Source organism: Varanus komodoensis, unplaced genomic scaffold, assembly GCF_004798865.1.
Source record: "Varanus komodoensis strain SLA01 unplaced genomic scaffold, ASM479886v1 scaffold30, whole genome shotgun sequence".
Taxonomy (NCBI): domain Eukaryota; kingdom Metazoa; phylum Chordata; class Lepidosauria; order Squamata; family Varanidae; genus Varanus; species Varanus komodoensis.
This window is the reverse complement of record NW_025335762.1, coordinates 10,058,521-10,077,759: the sequence shown is the minus strand read 5'-3', so window position 1 is coordinate 10,077,759 and position 19,239 is coordinate 10,058,521. Positions and strand designations below refer to the sequence as shown.

Below are 19,239 nucleotides of genomic sequence, written 5' to 3'. Positions count from 1 at the left end.
CTCCCACTTGCCCTTTATGGTGAGAAATCACAGAAAGATATGCTTTGATGGGGATTGGCTTCAATCCTTTCTGATGCAGGGAGTGGAGAAATGGTAATATCTGGTGTATCAGTGCAGAGTGTGCATCGAAAGCATGGCTCATTCCAGAAGTTCTAGACTTCTCCTCCTTTGCAGCACAGGACCATCTTGGATTGGGACTGAGTCCTGCCTGTATGATGGGTTGTAATCCTGGGTCCAAGGTGTCTGTTCTTAGCGGGTCAGCCAGGCTATCAGCCGCAACATTTCGACTTCTGGGTGCAGGATGTTTCCGTCGTCTGGAAAGATCAGATTTGGTATGTTTGGTAGGTGTATATATGTCTGTTTCAATAGTTGGAGGATCAACATGAACCACGGTTGTCTCAGCCACCATGGAGTTGTCATGATGCACGATGTGTGTTTTCCCTCATCTTTGTGATAAGGGGGATTGACAGGGATGCATAACAGAGTCCCTTTCCATCGAAGCAGGAATGCATGCCTAGAGAACTGCATCCCTTGATGGTTCTGGCACAGTAGGTTGTGCATGCTTTGATCATCCCTGATGCAAAGAGGTCGATGGTTGGCACGTCCCATTTCAAGAACATTGAACAGTTGCATTCAGTTCCCACTTGTGGCTCAATTCGTCGGCTATCGCATTGTCTGTTCTGGCAACATGCACAGTTTGGAGAGATACCTGATTCTGGATGCACCAGTTCCAAATGTGTATCATCAATCTAACTAGTGAAGCTGATCATGTTCCTACCTGTTTGTTTATGCAGAACAGTGTTGTTGTATTGTCCATAGCTACTTGTATGTGGTTCCCAGTCAGTACTGGCTGCAGGGATTGGATAGCTTTGTACACTGAGATGAGTTCTAAGTAGTTTATATGTCTCTCTTTTGTTCCAAGCCATTCAACGTCCCTTGAATTTGGTAGTCTCCACAATGGGCTCCCCATCCAGAGAGAGATACGTCAGTCGTGAAGGTTATCATCAGTTCCAGCAGCATGAATAGCATTCCTGGCTTGTCTGTTCTCAATGGGGCAGTATCATCTGCTTCCTTGGTGAGCCTTGATCCAGACAGCACGTTCTTACAAACCATATTCGTAGTGGTCTCATAAGTAGTCTTGCATGTTGTATCAATGCATTTGGTTTCTCTTTCCTAGGTGAAGGACTTGGTACTTGTCCTTACTGAATCTCATTCTTTCAGCCCAGTGTTCAGGTTTATCAAGATTGCCCTGGATCTTCATTCTGTCTTCCAGGGTGTTTGTTATTCCACCCAGTTTTGTATCATCTGCAAATTTGATTATCTTTCTTTGTACACTCTCATCCAAATCATTCATAAAGATGTTGAAGAGCACTGGGCTAGGACTGAACCCTGTGGCACCTCACTAGTTACCTCCATCCAATGTGAGAAGGTGTCATTGATGAGCACTCTTTGTGTCTGATTCAGCAGCCAATTTTGGATCCACCTAATAGTTTTTCCATCTAGTCCAGTTTTTGCTAATTTGCTTATCAGAATGCCATGAGGCACTATGTCAAAACTTCATATCTGGCTTAAGTTTTAAATACTCCGCATAGCAGTCTGAGTGTCCCAAGTGTGTTTGTTAAGTATTGGCCAAGCCTTTTTTGAAACTAGGCTGCGCTATTAGCCATCATTACATTACATGGAAGAGAATACTAAAGTTCAGCTGCTATTGCTGGAGCTTTAAAATTAGCAAAGGCATTGATTTCAGTGGAAGCCATTCTGAACACTTCCCTTTGGGATATCTCTTTGACAGTGAAACTTATAAGCAGGAGCAAAAGAATTTGAAATCTGTTTCTATGTTTGTAAACTCATTGCTAAGTAAAGTGAATTCTGCAAAAAAGATGGGAGTTGTCCTTCTGTCCTAAACCATAGAAGCAGAAGGAGCTGAAGCACTCTAGCAACTCAAACAAACCCCATGCCAGTTCCTGGGACTGCAGTCATTCTGTCGTTGCCAACATAGTCAGCTCAATGTGAGGAGAAGAAAGGAAGGACGGACGGACAGATGGAAGGGCAGAAGAGGAAAGGTACGCAGAGTAGATAGCAAAGGAATTAGCATGGGAAGTGGGAAAGGGAAAGAGGGAAGCCTGCCTAATCCCACAAAGCCATGAGGGTGCAGACAGATAACCCACAAAATCTGCACCCTAGGAAAACCTGTGGAGCAAAGCTCCCCAGGGAGTGTAGAGGAAGAAGGTTCAAATGGTTGCAAGCTTCTCTGGTATATGGAGGAGGAGGTACTCCAAGGCCAGGATCTCAATTGCCCTGTCCCATGTCTGCAAGGGAGCCAGAATGGTGAGTTGCACAGCATTTGCTAGCATATTTTACAGGGTGATCTCTTTGTTTTTCCAGGTGTCTTAGGAATTGTTCTAAGCGTTTTTAGATTTTTGAACAGTTTTATTTACACTGGGTTTATATTTACTGTGGTATGCTGCTGCCAGCTTTATCTTGCTTTTATAATGACCTGTGTTACTGGCATTATTCAAATGCTATCCTGTACTTTAGGGTTTTAACTTGTATACTGCTTTGAGAACTTTCATCATTTGTTAGTTTAAAAATGTAATAATACATCAACCAACCTGGAAACTATAAACACCAAGTAGGGGCTGTATGTGAAAATGTGAAACTGTTTCTTCCTACCTTCTTTCACTTGGAGTAGAGGGGTTTGCCACATCACATTAGAAGCTTCTAATTCAATGCAATAAATAAGCCAGTGTGGTGTAGTGGTTAAGAGCAAGGGACTGGGACTCAGGCGATCCGGGTTCTAGTCCCCGCTCAGCCATGGAGCCAACTCGGTGACTTTGGGCCAGTCACAGACTCTCAGCTCAACCTACCTCACAGGGTTGTTGTTGTGGGGATAAGATGGAGGAGGAGGAGAATGTAAGCTGCCTTGAGCCCTTTGTAGGAAAAAGGCAGGATATAAATTGAAAAATAAATAAATAAAATAAATAAACCCAAAGATTTCTTTGCGGCAGAAGTGATCATCTTCAGGACAGAGTCTGACGCAGAGATGGACAAATCCATCTAACTAGATTAGAGATGGGTAACTCATGGCACATGGGCAGCCCTTCCTTTTCGCAGCCCTACCTACTGTTCAAATTTGGTGGCACTGGTCAAAAGGAAAAAAGGAAATGGCAGCAATTTTGCTCTTAAGCACGGTGTGCAGGGAAATGTGAATCGTGCTTTCAAGCAAAATTATGGGAGGCTGCTCCAAGGAGAGCCAGAGAGCCATGTGGAATGCGCTCCCCAGAGAGGTCCGCCTGGCGCCGTCGTTATTTGTTTTTCGGCGCCAGGCAAAGACCTTTTTATTTAAGAGGCATTTTAACTGTTAATTTTACTGGATTTTATCTGGCCAGGGCGGCTTATTTTATATTGTATTTTTGTATTTTTAATTTAATGTTTATATTTTTTGTAATTTAACATTATAATTATTTTTAATTTATTGTTGTAAGCCGCCCCGAGGCTTCGGTGAATGGGGCGGCATAAAAACGTTTTAATAAAATAAATAAATAAATCTGTTGCGTGTCACCAATTTGAACTGGGTGACACGTTCAGGAAGAGGATGAGTGTGCCTTGAAAAAATAACAGGAGCAAAGCTGTGCGTGCACATCTTGCATCATGGTACAAAGCAAAAGGAGATATTCAGAAGTCTGAGAACCACTTTATTAATTAATAATTACTCCACCTCCCTCCTTAAAAATGCTGTTTCAGTACAAATATCATTAAAACCAAATAAGCCTTTCAAAGTATTTTTCTCAGGGAATTTCCAAAATGTTGCATAGAAAACTGGGTTCTTCTCTTCCTTTGCTGAAGATGCTCCTCCCCTACCCCCAAATTTACTTAGCAAATATGCGTTTGCCTAGGTAATGCACTGTTCCGCTCTAAATTGGTCTAAATTGGTCCACAGGCATACAACATAGGCCGACTGGCAGTCCTTTTGCTTCTTAGGAGCTCACTAATGGAAGACAGCAACTTAGGCTACAAAATATAAAAAGGGATCCAAACTGTATAGTGAGGATGGATTTTATCAAAGAGAAATAATCTAGAATACATTCTGGTTTTCTAATATATATCTCCACTTTTTGACGTCGCATGGCCGTACAGAGAAGTGTGCTTATTCTGCCATACTGCTGGAGATGTCATAGTCCAAACTGAGGTGCTCACTCAAAGCGTGCTTACACAATTTAAACATTTGTTCCCCTGTAATAAGAAAAACCATATAGGGTCGATCCGAATTTACATGAGCAATCCTTGCACTTCTCTGCTCCCTTCACCCACATGCCAGTGCTTCCACAGACCATAATGTTGCTATCTTTGAAGCAGTCAACTGCATTTTGAACAGTATTTCTAAACCAGCACTGAAAACAATGTGTTCAATTCTGACTTGCATTCCTGGTCTGGAAGCTTTACACAAACCATCACTTGCAAATTCCAAGTAATTAAAAATTTTAGTTTGCAATGAAAAAGAAAGAATCAGCAGTCACAAGGGAGAAGAGAGAACATGCATGTTTATGTTGCTAATGAATCCACAACATGGACATGCTGATGGGTACCAAGTCCTTCTCAGCATTCTATTAGACTGTGAACATACCACCTTCATCCCAAACCTGGGTGTAAAGACATGGCCAGAACAGCCCCAAAAGTCTGCTGTAACTTAAAACAAAGGTGGGCATATTCCTGAGACGGGGTTGGCCTCCCTGTTGCTTTGTGGGAGGACATTCACATGCGGAGTTAGACTAAGGGGTGGTTTTACATGCAGTAGACAAATTTTGAGTGATATTACTGAACAGAGGCCGAATTTGCTCATTTTTTGTGACATCAAAATGCTCACCTATATTTGGTTTAAGTCATCAGCCCTGCCTGCCTGTAGTAGAGACAGATGGGCATTTTCACCCCAAGAAATATGATTTGAACGGTTCCCCTCAGGCTGCAGGAGAGGGGGGGGGCAGAGACAGGGGGGCCCTCTGACTTCTGCTGAGAGACAAGTTCCATGTGGCTCTTCCTTTGCTCCTCAAACCATTTCCATTCCAGTTGGTTATCATGAGAACTACTATCTAATTTTAAGAATTGGTTCATGTTTGCTTCTCCTACTTCCTGCTCTTCTCTCCCTCTACTTTTACCTGATGTATCTTATCTTTTAGATTTCAACCCAGTGGGCAAGGCCTCTTTCATTTTTATAAATCATATGCACCTTCTCTTGGAGACCTTTCAGCTTAAGGGTGGATAGCAATGCATATACACCTAACATGCCTACATGCATACATACACACATGCACGCAAACGGACCAATGCGCTATCTGCTGAGGGAGCAGCTTTCTCCAACCTGGTGCCATTCAGATGTCTCAGACAACAACAACCATCTTCCTCTACTGGAAGGGAAAGGTCATGTTCCTCGGGGAGGGGTAGGATATATTGTCTTGACACATCCAGAGGGGATCAGATTTAGGAATGCTGTGCTAGAGAAATAGCTATGGCACCAAAGAACATGTGAAACTTGACAAAAAGTTCTTTCTTTGCCTCTCCTCAGGCCGACAAGAAGAGCATGGCCTGTATGTTATCAGGTACATTGTGCAAACAACATAATGAGGACCAGAGAGAAAACCAATGTAATAAGCCGCTACTCACATCATAGGCTCCAGCCTTAATCTGTTGGTACAGCTTGTGCTGATCCTCATCCCAGAAAGGAGGGTACCCAACCAGTAAGATGTAAAGAATAACACCTAAAGGAAAGAATGGGGCAACGGCAAATTTAGAACCAAGTATATCTAGTTCTTATGTTGCATATTCTAACCATCTGGAGTTGAATGCTGGTAGAGAAGGGACTTCTGGAAATATAGGTTCCCTCCCTCCTTGGACAAAGGGATTCACTTCCAGTTCTTCTAACACTAATGGATAACTTGCAGATCAGGCTGTGTGGTTGATAGGAAGGGGTAGCTTTCAGTTTGGTGCAAGATTCCAACTGACTGCTGATTTTCACTGACTGCAATTCAGGGGTACAGCATATGATTTGCATGCAAATAGATGTTTCTGTCAGAAACACTGGAGAACTGTTGCTGGTCAGAATACACCAACATTGAGCTAGAATCGAATAGCCTGATAAATGATGCAATATGAGGTGCCACTGCCTTAGAGGCATACGGGTAGGGCGTAAGGTAATTATTTGATTGCTCCTCAATTTAAAATAGGGCCAATGATGGGCACTTGGTGCTGGACACATCCAAAGGGCAGGGATGAAGCCAAGCAAGGGTCCTTTCTTATTCTTACGGAGCGACCTCTGCAGCTCATACAGCCTTTGGGGTTATTTCCCATAAGAGATCTCTCTCAGCCTGGCCTTCCTTTTTTTCCTTCCTAAACTTGTTTTCCTTCCTAAACTTGTTCATCATGAGGTTTTATTGAGGTTTTATTGCACTGGGGTTGTTTTATTGTATTGTTATTTATTGATGTGTTGTGAGCCGCCCCGAGGCTTGATTGCGATGGGGCGGCATAGAAATGTTCGAAATAAATAAATAAATAAATAATAAATCCTTTAAAGCAGTGGTTTTCAAACATTTTCAGGCAGCAGCCTCCTTTCCTCTTGGGCAACAACCCCAGTGCCCCCCGCCCCTCCTCTTTCTTTGTACTAGGTCTACTGCTGTACTGCAAATTCTAAATGACCAATCGCTGTCCCCCTGGATCTGCCCCCGACCCCTCAAGGACTGCCTGCTTTGGGAGTCACTGCTTTGGAGCATGAGTGCTGAATCGCCCCCAGACCAAGGGCCAAACTCCAGTCAAGGGAACTTCCTGGAAGCTGCACTGCAATAGTGGATGCAGCTGAAGACAAAAAGGGCTGGGCCAAAGACAAAAGGAGCAGGGCCCTCCAAAATGCAGGACATTTTAAGCTCTTGCTGCCAAGACTTAGAAGAGGCATTTCAACCTTTCAGAATGAGGAAAAAACTGCCCAGAACGTGAGAAACTACCCAATGCTTAGCAGCCAGGGAGAAGGAACTGGAGAACACGGAAGACCATCCTGGGATGCCATATGGCCCAAATCTGGCCCTGGGATTGTGATTCCATGTCGCTGTTTTACAGTTCCATTCCACCCGGGAAACCTTTGGCTGAGCTGTGGTTCATGGCCGCTTACCAAGGGTCACTTTCTGTGGTGGGCAAACACCACCAGAGGAAACTTTCCTACCAGCCAGCATTTCCCCTTACGGTGAGGAGAATTCACCACTCATCAACTGTGTGCAATACACCCATCAGAAATGCAAAGCAACAGATGCAACAGAATCCTCCTCATCATTTAAGCGCCTGGTTGAATGTCTGCCACAGGGCGACAACAAATTCACTGGGTTTCCAAGCATATGATCTGGCATGGAGGAATGATGGGAAGGGAAACTTTCCACTTACTTGCTTATTTATTACTTTTAAATGCCATCCCCTCATGCCCCGGCATCTCGGGACAGCTTACAACATAGAATTAAAACAATAAAACAGTAGCAGTAAAATTACATAAACACTAAAACAAAAAACTGACTGTTAATGATAAAATTGATTTTTAAAATAGCCATTAAATAAAAAGGTTTTAACCTGGCGCCGAAAGGAATATAGACTCAGCGCCAGGCACACCTCTCCAGGGAACGCATTCCATAACCTGGCTGCCACCACAGAGAAGGCCCTGCTCTGGGTAGTCGTTCTTTTTATCTCCTTTAAAGAGGGCTCCCGGAGCAGGGCCTCTCCCGCAGAACTTAAGGAGCGTGAGGGCATGTAAGGGAAGAGGCGCTCCTTCAGGTATCCTGGTCCCAAGCCATTCAGGATAGGTCAAAACCAGCACCTTGAATTGGGCCCAGACTTCAACTGGGAGCCAGTGGAGCTGATGGAGGACCGGCGTCTCCATTCCAAAGCACCCTTTCCCCAGAAAGCTTTCCTTGCTTAAAAAAGAAAAAGTGGCAATGGGGGGTGGGGGGCTTAGGTTTCCCATTGCAACCACTTGCATATAAAGTTTAGTTAGCCCGAATGGAGTGTTACATTTCCGCATTCATACAAAAAGATCCTGATGTAGCTACTAAACCCTGCTTGAGCTACCCACTGTCAAGAGTCTTGCAAACGCCATCCCCACAGTCCCCATCCCCACTTGAGATATGCCACCCACGAGGCCACAGGGGAACAGCAAATCTGAAATAGGCAGATGAGAACCATTTAGAGCAGTGGTTTTCAACCACTGGTCTGGGGACTGGCACTGGTCTGCAGGAGATTTCCTGCCGGTCCATGGTGGGGGGGTGCATCCTGCTCACTGCAGGCCCGCACAGGGGCTGGCTGTGCTCCACCACCTCTTCCTCGGTTGGCACTGCATTTGTGGGGGGGGGGGGGTGCCGGTGCTTCTGGGGGTGCAGAGAGGGGAGATACGGCTCAGTGGGAGCTGGCTGGGAGCCATGCTGCACCGATTCTGGTATTTGCTCTTTTGCTGGCATTTTTAGCCGCCCAGTTTCTGGTTGTTTTGGAGCATTTTCTTTTTCTTTTAATTGTGTTTGGAAACTAATACACAGAATACTGCATTGTGTGTATGGTGCTTTTTGTTTCAGCTTCAGCAGTCCCCAAGGTGGTCTTCCCGTTTCCGCCAGTCCCCAGCTGCAGAAAGGTTGCAAACCACGGATTTAGGGTATCGGTCTGCAACTCACTACCCAGAACTGAGTCACACCTGCAGTATACCACTGTACACATAGAAGGTAAAAACTGTTCTTCAACTGGTTCAGAACAGAGTTGCCAAGTTGTTAACAGGCACCAGCAGGAATGAACACAGAACGTCAGCTCCTTTTCCACCTACACTGGCTTCCAGTTGAAGCCTGGGCCCAATTTAAGGTGCTGGTGATACAGCCCTAAATGGCTTAGGGGCTGGTTACCTGAAGGAGCGTCTTCTTCCATATGTGCCTGCCCACCCCTTAAGGTCTGGGGCAGAGGCCATTCTCCGGGAGCCCTCCCTGAGGGGGATTAGGAGGGTGACTACCTGGAGAAGGGCCTTCTCTGTGGTGGTGCCCCGATTGTGGAATTCGCTCCCCAGAGAGGTTCGCCTGATGCCATCACTTTATTTCTTTCGGCGCCAGGCTAAAACCTTTTTATTTTCCCAATGTTTTAAGATTTAGTTGTTTTAATTGGGGTTTTATTGCTGGTTGAAAATTTTATTAGGATGCTGTGGTTTATTTTATTTTATTATGTTATATTGTCTTACTGTTAAACTATCCCAAGACCACAGTAAGGGATGGTCCAGAAAAGCTTTAAATAAATAAATAAATAAATAAATAAATAAATAAATAAATAAATAAATACATTTAAAATATTATGTTGTTATACTTATTCACTGTGAGCCACCTTAAACTTTTTATAAGTAATGGGGACTATAAGCCAGTAGAAGTATGTATAGATAATTTGTTTGTTTAGAGCAACTTTTTCTTCTCCAGAACATCAAAGCTTTGATCGTGACATGCTGACTCCTCGATTGTGCAAGTTGAGCTGCAGAGGAATGGACCTAGTGCTGAGTAACAGGTTAGATCAGATTTTGCAACTCCGTTATTCTATCCTTTTCTGGAACAGCCACACTCCGGTCAGGCAGGAGTCTTACCACATGCCCAAATATCCACAGGTTTGCCATAGGCTTCTTTGCGAAGAACTTCGGGTGAAAGATAGCCAGGAGTGCCCGCAAAGCCTGGAGTAGAAAGAAAGATCGCCAGCACGTGTTTGCATGATCACCCGGTCAACACAGTAAGCTGGGGAAGGGGGTGGAGGGAAAGATTTCATCCAGCACTCACCAAACCAGGCCTGCTGGTCTCCTTGCACCTCAATCGCCAAGCCAAAATCTGCCAACTTCACTGCCGCTCCTTTGCATTTACTGGCCAGAAGCAGGTTCTCCGGCTGTCATGGTGACCCAGTTTAACATAGGGTGCCATTTTAATTGAGCAATGTATCATTTTGGTTTGGATTAAATTAAAGGAAGGGAATAGGAAAAAAGAAACAGGAAAAAACAACAACAACAAACAGTTTGCAGAAGCCAGTTAGAAACTCACAGTCATCCCCCCCCCACAAAAAAATGTGAGATAGAGAAAGACAGAAAAAGAGACAAGCTATTCTCTAGAAATAGCCCCATCCCATAGCCAGGATACATGGGGGACAGATCAGAGCAGTATGCCCTTGTGTTACGTGGAGGATTGAAAATTTGGATAGTCTGATTTGCCAGCCTGCTGGTCCCATGAATACTTTAGATATATGGTGAAGGAACCAAGCCGCTATGCCTCTTAGGCTGCAATACTTTACATAATTACCTGACGTTAATCTCCAATGAATATAATGGGGTTTCTTTCTGAGTAAACAGACATTGGATCATACTGTTGGTGGCCTAGAACCATCCCCTCTACTTGCTGAATCCCCTCAGACTCTATTCTATGCCAGTGCACAATTCTGATTGCCTTTGTAATTGACACTTCCCAAGAATTAAGGGGAAGTACCCAATCGATTCAGGAGTCCAAGGCGATTGCAAAGGGGAACATAGAAATAAATTAGTCCCCTTCATAATTCACAAGGATTTCCCTCAAGGCTAATCCAGCTGAGTACAGAAAATAAGTTCAGTTGTGGTTTTTTAATGAGTCTAAATCAGTAAAAGCAGATTAAACTCTGTTTTTAAGTCTGAAGCTATACTTCTGTGGTCACCTGAAAAAACTTGTGAATGGATTTCGACAAACAAAAGCAGCATTGGAGATTTGAAGGAAGGTGAACAAACACCTTGCTTTTGTCCTGTTTGCTCGCTGCCAAAGCTTTGTTTCTTTTATGCTACGACAGCGACTGCCATCCCTTTGGTCTAAGATTGTCCAGTAACATACAGAACTCCCAAAACATCTGACACAAGGCACCAATTACTTACACTTCCAGCGCAATCCTATGTGTGTTTGGACCAAAAAATATTAAAACGTCATGCAACTCCCGGAGTTTTCCAGTAGCATGACTCAGACTTTTTTTCAGTCTAAACATGCATAAAGTTGTTTCTTTCTTCAAAAAGAAAATGCTATTATTAAAACCCTAAGGTTGATCCTGAGGTATCAAGCCACAACTAGTGACCCAATATTTTCCAATATAGATTTGTGTTACATAAAAAAAAAGTCCCTTGGAAAAACTTTTGCTTTCGCTCTAATAGATATTTTTGGTGCCTTTAAGGAATATTGGGTCAGGTGAGACTGGCTAGTGAGCCAAGGTTAAGTTCCCCTGCAGATTGTGTCTTTCCTTGCCCGGCTCATCTGCTGCCCTTTGGCACTTAAGACAGCTGCCTGCCAGGTGGCCCTTTCCATTGCTGTCCTTCAGGGGTTGAGGTTCGTAGGGCTGATAAGCGCAGGCTGCCTCTTTTGCTCTCTCTAGTCTATCTAGTCACTCTGATCATGACCGTGGAAAAGTGGAACACACATAATGAGTTCCTAGGTCCACTTTACCAGCCTTCCCCAGCCTGATGTCCCCCAGTGTTTCACCACAGCGCCCACCATCCGCCAGTCAGCACGCTGGCTGAGAGATGCCGAGCGCTGCAGTCCAGTGCAGCAGGAGGGGAAGGCTGATGCTAAGTGAATGCAGCTCTGGCTACAACATCAAGGCAAGAGAAACGCGTGCACATCACCATGCTCTTGTGGCTTTCAGTTCCCGTCTTGCAACTTACAACGACACAACAGACATTGTTCTATCCACCAAGCATGCACAAGAAAGGGCTCCCCTCCATTCCATCCTTTGTTTGGACTGTTTTTCCTCCTTTGAGGTTAATTAGATACGCTTCTTGTCACATTCTCCCCGGTGCCCCCACCCCGTATATGGTCTACGGTTTTCCAGGTATATCTGCTAGGAATCAGCAGAGATGATGAAAGTCACTGATTAAAATATTAAAATAAGAAACTTTGACAATGTTACAAACAACACAGGAAGGGAGTATGTGCCAGCTCTGGCAGTGGATTAGAGAAAAGCTGCGGCTACCAGTATGTGAACATACGTCTTTGCAAAACCTATTGCTCTGCACAGCATTCACACGTCTTCTTAATGTCTTTAGAGGAACAGCACTATGAAGAAGCCTAGGAAGATAAAAGCAACCAAAGTTCTCCAGTTCACAAAGATAAGCAAAATCAGTATTTCAAATGGGAAGCAGAATAATCATTCATAAGAAATAAGTCCCACTGAACATAATGGAACACAATGCTGCAGATCATGCTATAAAACTATCAACTTATTTCACACAACATCCACCTCTTTTGGTCAGCCTGGGTAATTATAGCTAGGTGGCCTGTTGTCTGTCCCTATCCATTCTGACAAAGTATCATTCCTGATGGAAGACTCTTGTAGAACTGGAATCTAGAGGTGGGACGCTGCTAAGAGTTTCAAAAAGGCCAACTGAGTGGGCACTATCCAATTCAACGTTGCTCCTAACATATTTATTTCGTGTTACAATAGGCATCCTTTAGCACGATGCCAATACCTGGTGTAACAAGTTTTCAGAGAAAGCTGTTGTGCTGGCATTTGCCAGCACCACTGTGAAATTTTGTTTACAGTGCAATTTAGATTTACACAGTGTAACTTAGATTGGTACTAGTGTCAAATTGGATGTTGTCCAGCGGGGCCTCAATTTTACTCTAGCTGGATTTTCTGTGCATGACAAAGTACTAAAAAGAACAGCCTTACTGTAACACTGGTTGTGGGTGATTTCTACAGTCCACGTCCTCATGACAAGCAACCGCTAAAGGCCTAGCTGCAGCCACAGTATTGCTGTGGTCTGGCATCTCCTTCTACGCTACTAAGGGGAAGGAATAGGGGACATACTTCCATCAGAAGGATATATTCTCCACCCAGTTGCTTGTAACGAATATTGCCTTCCACTTGCAATACTGCAACTATATATTACTCCTCAGTGGGGCAGATCTGAACTGCAGTGGTTTCATTAAGGCATATTAGCACTTGGAAGCCTCCATGGCCAAGCTTTAGTGCGTGTGAAAGACCTACTCTGTACTACAGAATGGTAGAATAGTTGAGTTGGAAGGGGCTGAAGGGCCATCAGGTCCAGCCCCTGCTCAGTGCAGGGCTCCAAGATAAAAAATCCTCCCAGAGGGCTGTCCAGCTACCTTTTGAGCTACAATCTATGAGCTGGTTCTAAATTTTATTCTACTAAGAGTAAACCCACCAAAATCAAAGTGGCTTAATAACGACAAACAATGAAACATTATCTAATGAAGCATTCTGCAGAACTTGAAAGTTTGCACATTTCTGAACTTTGAGTTGTCCTAACAAGAACATTGTGTTGTATGATTTTGGCATTGTTCCTATGGTCAACCTGAGTGCCTTTATTTCTGAAGTCCCATTGATTTCAATAAAGCCCCATACAGAAACATAAACCGTAGACACAGAGCAAGTCAGAATGGGCCTCCCAGGCCATCTAGTCTGACCCCCAGCTCCAGCCGGCTCTGCTCATGACATGCCTACCGTGTGCATGTCCAGCCTATCCTTGAACACCCTCACTGATGGGGCCTCAACCACCCCCCTATCAGTGTGTACTCCAACTATAACTAAATCTAGCACTAGCCCTATCAATCCAACATCAAGAGTCAACAATAAATCTCCTGCTGTCATATCATATGCTTTCTAACCCACTTTTTAAACAAGAAACATCAAATTAGTTGATAGATAAGTAATGCAAGAAAATATTTCACTCTTTATTCACCAGCAAGACAGAATGCATCCCACAAGGCTCATTAGATGTTCAAGATACTACCGTTGCCACAAAAATGCTCCATTATTCAGTTGCAGCATTTGTAATATTCAAAAAATAATAAATATCAACACTTATTCATACTATTTATCTCACCAAGAAAGCATGACTCTCGATGCTAGAAGCCAGCACCCACAATAAGAGACAGAATGTTTTCCTGAGTAAGGACTGGCACACGGATAGTCTTGGGAGTTCAACCCAAAGTACATGCCATTATCTTAAATGGTCTCAGACCAACATACCTCGGCACGGTGTCTCCTTCCCTATCAAACTTCTAGGCTTAGCTGATAGTGCCTTCAGTGGAACTCTTGGGGGAGATTTATACTCCCCATTATAAGGTAAAACATTGCAACACCCGACACCCATTTGCACAGTTAACTAGTCAGTACTGAGAGCTGACAACTGCCAGGGAATCAAGCCCTTCTTTGGACATTCACTTAGTTATTAATCTTCCTCTCCGGGAACTGAATTAACACATTCATCCAGTGCAAGTAAATAAATAGTACAATCCTAGACATCTAAACTTGACAGTGACTTGCGTTATAACCAAGGGCAATCACCTCCAAGTAAACACAGTTATTATTTGGGTGACAGACTCACCAACAGAGGAAAAGATCAACTAAGCTATCACACAATTTTTCTTTCCGATGAGGACAGGAGATTATGCAACTACAGGTTAATTTAATGCTGCTGGGATAGTCCTGCTGATTCCTATCCGTAGGCTGACACTGATACCCGCAAATTGTCTGAAGATGACTTTTTCCGTTTTTGTTTTGTCACCAAAGGCAGCTCATGTATTGTTTCTTCATCCCACAATACTGTGGTATCACCTGAAATCTTTTTGCACAAGGCAAGCTCTTACTTAATTAAATCTGCAAAGAATGCCCTCCATTATGCTGTCCATCTAAAACATACTTAAGGCACAATCCTATGCATGGTTGGACAGAAAAAAGACAGAGCCCGAGCATAGCGGCTTTTTTCTGTGTTAACTTGCATGGGGATGTAATTGTAGTGGGAGTAAACCCACTGAATATGCCAGGAGTTCTGTCTGAGTAAACATGCACGGGATTTTGCTGTACCACTGTTACAACCTGCAGGGTATGTTTCCTACCATGCTTGCAAGATTGGTTTGTCTGTGACCTCTCTTTTTAGTATATTGGTCTTACTGCAAGCTATTTAGCAAGAAAAGTAGTTCCAGTGCATTAAAAAACTTGCCAACTATTTGGTGCTGTTTCACAGGGTCCTAAAAGGGTATTATACTACTGTTGTTTTTGGGTGTATCAGTTTTTCCCCTGAACTGCTGTAAAATGTGGAATTATTTGAGTTTTAAAAGCATTAACTATTGGATAAACTCCTCCCCTGGCCCAAGCGTTTTGACGTATCTTTTACAAAGATTAATAGAGAAAGTTTGCTAAAGAAACTTAGTTAGAACTGTATGATATAGAAAGAGATGCTGTGACGTGGCATCTTCTACACTACTTTTGGGAAGGGGTCAGGAACACCAGTTCCATCAGAAGGATATATTTTCTGTGTACTTTGTTACTGAGGTGGCTTATACTAAACCAGAAAGACTGCAGCTTTTGAAGCAAAGGGCTGGCACAAAGTACAAATCAAATGATTGTCCATGAAATCAGGGGTTTTTCTCAATGCCTATCCTCTAACAGATTACCATAGGTGGCTCATCACTATAACTATATTACAGCAAAATATTACATGCAAAAGCTCTATTCCTTGTAATAACAGAAGTTCTGTTCCAGACTGTACAGTTGCATGTGCAAGAAGAGCAAGAGACAAAACAATAACAAAAAAAATTAGCCTGTGCATGAGAATTTATGTTAACTTCTCAGAGGCTTCATTTTGCCAGCGGTTAGAGGCAAAAATGACTATTCAGAGCCACAAGATCTCCTGCACTATTACGAAGAATGTTGCCATACGCAGAAGGCTCTTGAATAAGCTGAGCCTAAGAAAATAGTTCCGGGAGTTAAACACATAGCAAGAAGCCTTACTGCTCAAGTAACATTGTATAAGGCTCTGGTAAATTCTTTAAATTTGCTTCTCTTTCAAGGATCTTGCCAATGTCAAATTTTAGGTAGTTTTATGCAAACTATTAGTGGGATAACTATTAGTGGGGAATCATGGGGATGGTGGCCAGGGACAAGCGGGGTCCCCCAGGGCTCTGTCCTGGGACCAATCCTGTTCAATCTTTTCATCAGTGACCTGGAAGAGGGGGTGACCAGTGTGCTGATCAAATGTGCAGATGATACTAAAATGGGGGTGGTGGCCACAACTGACGAGCAGGTACTCTGGATCCAGAAGGATCTAGGCAGCCTATGGAAGTGGGCAGGGGTCAACAGAAAGACGTTCAAGGTCTCACACTTGGGGCATAGGAATGTGCATCACAAGTACAGGTTAGGGGACAAGTGGCTGGAGAGCAGCACTTGTGAAAGGGATATTGGGGTGCTGGTCGACTGCAGGCTAAACATGAATCAGCAGAGTGACACGGGGGTCAAGAGAGCAAACACTAGGCTTGTATGCATAGCCAGAAGTGTGGCTTCTAGACTGAGAGAGCTATTACTGGCAATCTACTCCAGGGGTCCCTAGCCCCAGAGCGGCGGACCAGTACCAGTCCATGGCGTGTTAGGAACCAGACCATATAGCAGGAGGTAAGTGGTGGGCACAATCCAGAGTTAGAATGTGAGAGTCAATTTAAAATCTCCTCAAAGTTCAAATTATGCTTCTAAGTTCGAACCTCAGGCACAGAGAAAAAAATGCGGTCACTGCGTAAACAGCAGTTATGTACCCAAGTCGTCTCTCGTCTCTTGTTGCGTCTTTACCCTGTCCCTGCCGGCCTCTCGAGTTCCTTTGCTATTGTGCTCAGCGTCTCTTAGGTGAGTGCCCTTTATGAGCATTCCGAGTGCCTTTTAACTGCCTGCCTTCTTGATTCTTCTCACTGCCTCGATCCTTTTCTGCTTCACCACTCCTCTCTAAAAAAATTGGACAGTAAATTTACTTATTTATTTTTCGATTTATATCCTGCCTTTTTCCTACAAAGGGTTCAAGGCAGCTTACATCATTCTCCTCCTCCATCTTATCCCCACAACAACAACCCTGTGAGGTAGGTTGGGCTGAGAGTCTGTGACTGGCCCAAAGTCACCCAGTTGGCTCCATGGCTGAGCGGGGACTAGAACCCAGGTTGTCTGAGTCCCAGTCCCATGCTCTTAACCACTACACCACACTGGCTCTCAAATGCAATTTCCATTTTATTATGCAGTACTGTACATATTTTATTAATTGCTTTCAAGTTTTAATTAATAAATTTGGCATCTAATCGTGTTATTTTTGCCTTAAATCATGAATATTTACTGTTTAAGTTTATCTAGATGGCTATTGTCTGGGGTCTGGGAATGGATTAATTCACTTTCCATTATTGTTAATGGGGAACATAGCTTCAGACTTCAGATGATTCAGAGTTCAAACAGCCTCCTGAAACGAATTAAGTGTGAAGCACTGTAATGTGCTTGAATCATCCTGAAACCACCCCTGCTCCAGTCCATGGAAAAATTGTCTCCCAAGAAACTGGTCCATGGTGCCAAAAAGGTTGGGGATCACTGCTCTATATGACTCTGGGGCACCCACAACTGGAGTATTGTGTTCAGTTCTGGGCCCCACATTACAGGAAAAATATAGCCAGGTTCGAATTGGTGCAGCGTAGGGTCACAAAGACGGTGGGCTGGTTTGCAGGGATGCCGTATGAGGCGAGACGGAGGGAACTGGGTCTTTTCAGCCTGGAGAAGAGGAGACTCTGAGGGGATCTGTTGGCGACATACAGGTATGTGAGGGGGTGTCACGTGGAGGTGGGTAGAGGCCTGTTCTCCCCTATGGAGGAGGACAGGACACGTTCCAATGGAGCAAAGCTCAGGGAACCAAGGTTCAAATTAGATGCCAGGAAGTACTTCCTGGTCAGTTAGGACCGCTGGGATATGAAACGGGCTTCCACAGGAGGTGGTTGAAGACCCATTGGTGAGGGTGCAGGCTGGGCATGCACATGGTGGGCATGTCATAAGCAGGGCTGGCTGGAACCAGGGGTCAGACTAGATGGCCCAGGAGACCCCTTCTGACTTGCTGTGTGTCTATGTGCCTAAACTTTTATTAGGCAATTCTGAAAGCAAAGCATCTCAAAGTCAAGGCAACTGTACAAATCACCTGAATAAGTACTTTAGAACTTGGATGGTCCTCTCAGCCCCCAAAATGAACCCACCTATTAGCTTGATACACAACACAATCCGGCTCTGTCTGTGTTAGGCAGAAAGTTAAACTAGACAAGCATTTTTAAAGCTGAAAAGTATTTAACCTCTGGTCAAATTCCTGAACCAAAGCCCAAAAGAAAAGTATCAGAAATTACTGGTCAGAAGTGGAGGTGGAGTGGTAGGGGAAGCCCAGAATCTTTGTAAGTGCCCACAAAAACACAACACAATTGTTTAAGAAAGTAGTTTCCCTGGACTTCTTGCACAGACAGACAAATATTTGTTATCATAAAGGTTCTCTATTACCCCACAGCCATTCTAACAAACACAATCATTGCTGAACCTTAACTGTCCATTACACTCTTCAAATAGGATCTCTTTATAATACTCAGTAACTCTCAGCCTACTCAAAGAGTGTTATAAAGAGGTCAGACATGGAGTGAACAAACAGAGAACAGGAATCCAATACAGTAAGTCACAGAAAACAACTAAGCTGCACACATTTAAACTAGACATAATGCATGCAAACATCTGGAGAGAGATTACATCTGTTTTGTCTTTGCTCATGATGGAGCCTTGCCCCATATGCCCACCATGGAAGGAGAAAAAGTTGAAAATGGTTGAGGGTGGGAAGATGAGTGACTAAAAGGAAACTGGAAAAAGGCAGGAAGCAGTCGGGAAACTGAATGAATCATTTATTGAAAGCACTGCAATTTGGCGGTCAAAGACCCTACTGCCATGTTCCCCTAGGCTCAACCGTCTCCAACATAGCACCCCTGAGATGCACTGACAGTACAACTTCCATAATGGCCGTGCTGGCTAGGGAATTATGGGAGTTATAGTTATAACACATCTTTAGGACACCTGGTTGGGGAAGGCTGCTCAGGACTCTCACCTGACAGCTGCCCAGAAATCAGCTCAGATAAGCCAGACAATGCTAAGGGTCCGGACAGAGTTGGCCATGCAACATGCAAAGACTCAGGCGCTTTATTACAGGGCTTAGGTGCCTTCTGATGTTATGGGGCAGCCCCCAAGCATCTAAACAGTGCCTGACCAATGCCTTCTGTAATTCTATAGGAATTGCTGATACCGGTTGCTCTGGTATCAGTCTCCTTCCTTGCTACTGAATGACTGGAACTAGAAGCCCCCAGCTACATCCAGACTATCATAAAACAAGCGGAGCAGAATGAACTATGCATTCACAATCTTACA

The 19,239-nt window shown here is 43.9% G+C and overlaps 1 protein-coding gene across 10 annotated transcripts in view; it reads right to left on the bottom strand.

Annotated features, from left to right (window-relative positions):
• Window positions 1-19,239, bottom strand: part of CAMK2B (calcium/calmodulin dependent protein kinase II beta) — a 204,059-nt gene that overhangs the window by 64,171 nt on the left and 120,649 nt on the right. For all 10 annotated transcript variants that reach the window (XM_044437287.1, XM_044437296.1, XM_044437289.1 and 7 more), the window contains exons 7-9: window positions 9,813-9,915; window positions 9,626-9,709; window positions 5,659-5,753 (exon numbers count right to left, since the gene is read on the bottom strand). In XM_044437287.1, the coding sequence (XP_044293222.1) occupies window positions 5,659-5,753; window positions 9,626-9,709; window positions 9,813-9,915 (282 nt within the window). The remainder of the gene's footprint in view (window positions 1-5,658; window positions 5,754-9,625; window positions 9,710-9,812; window positions 9,916-19,239) is intronic.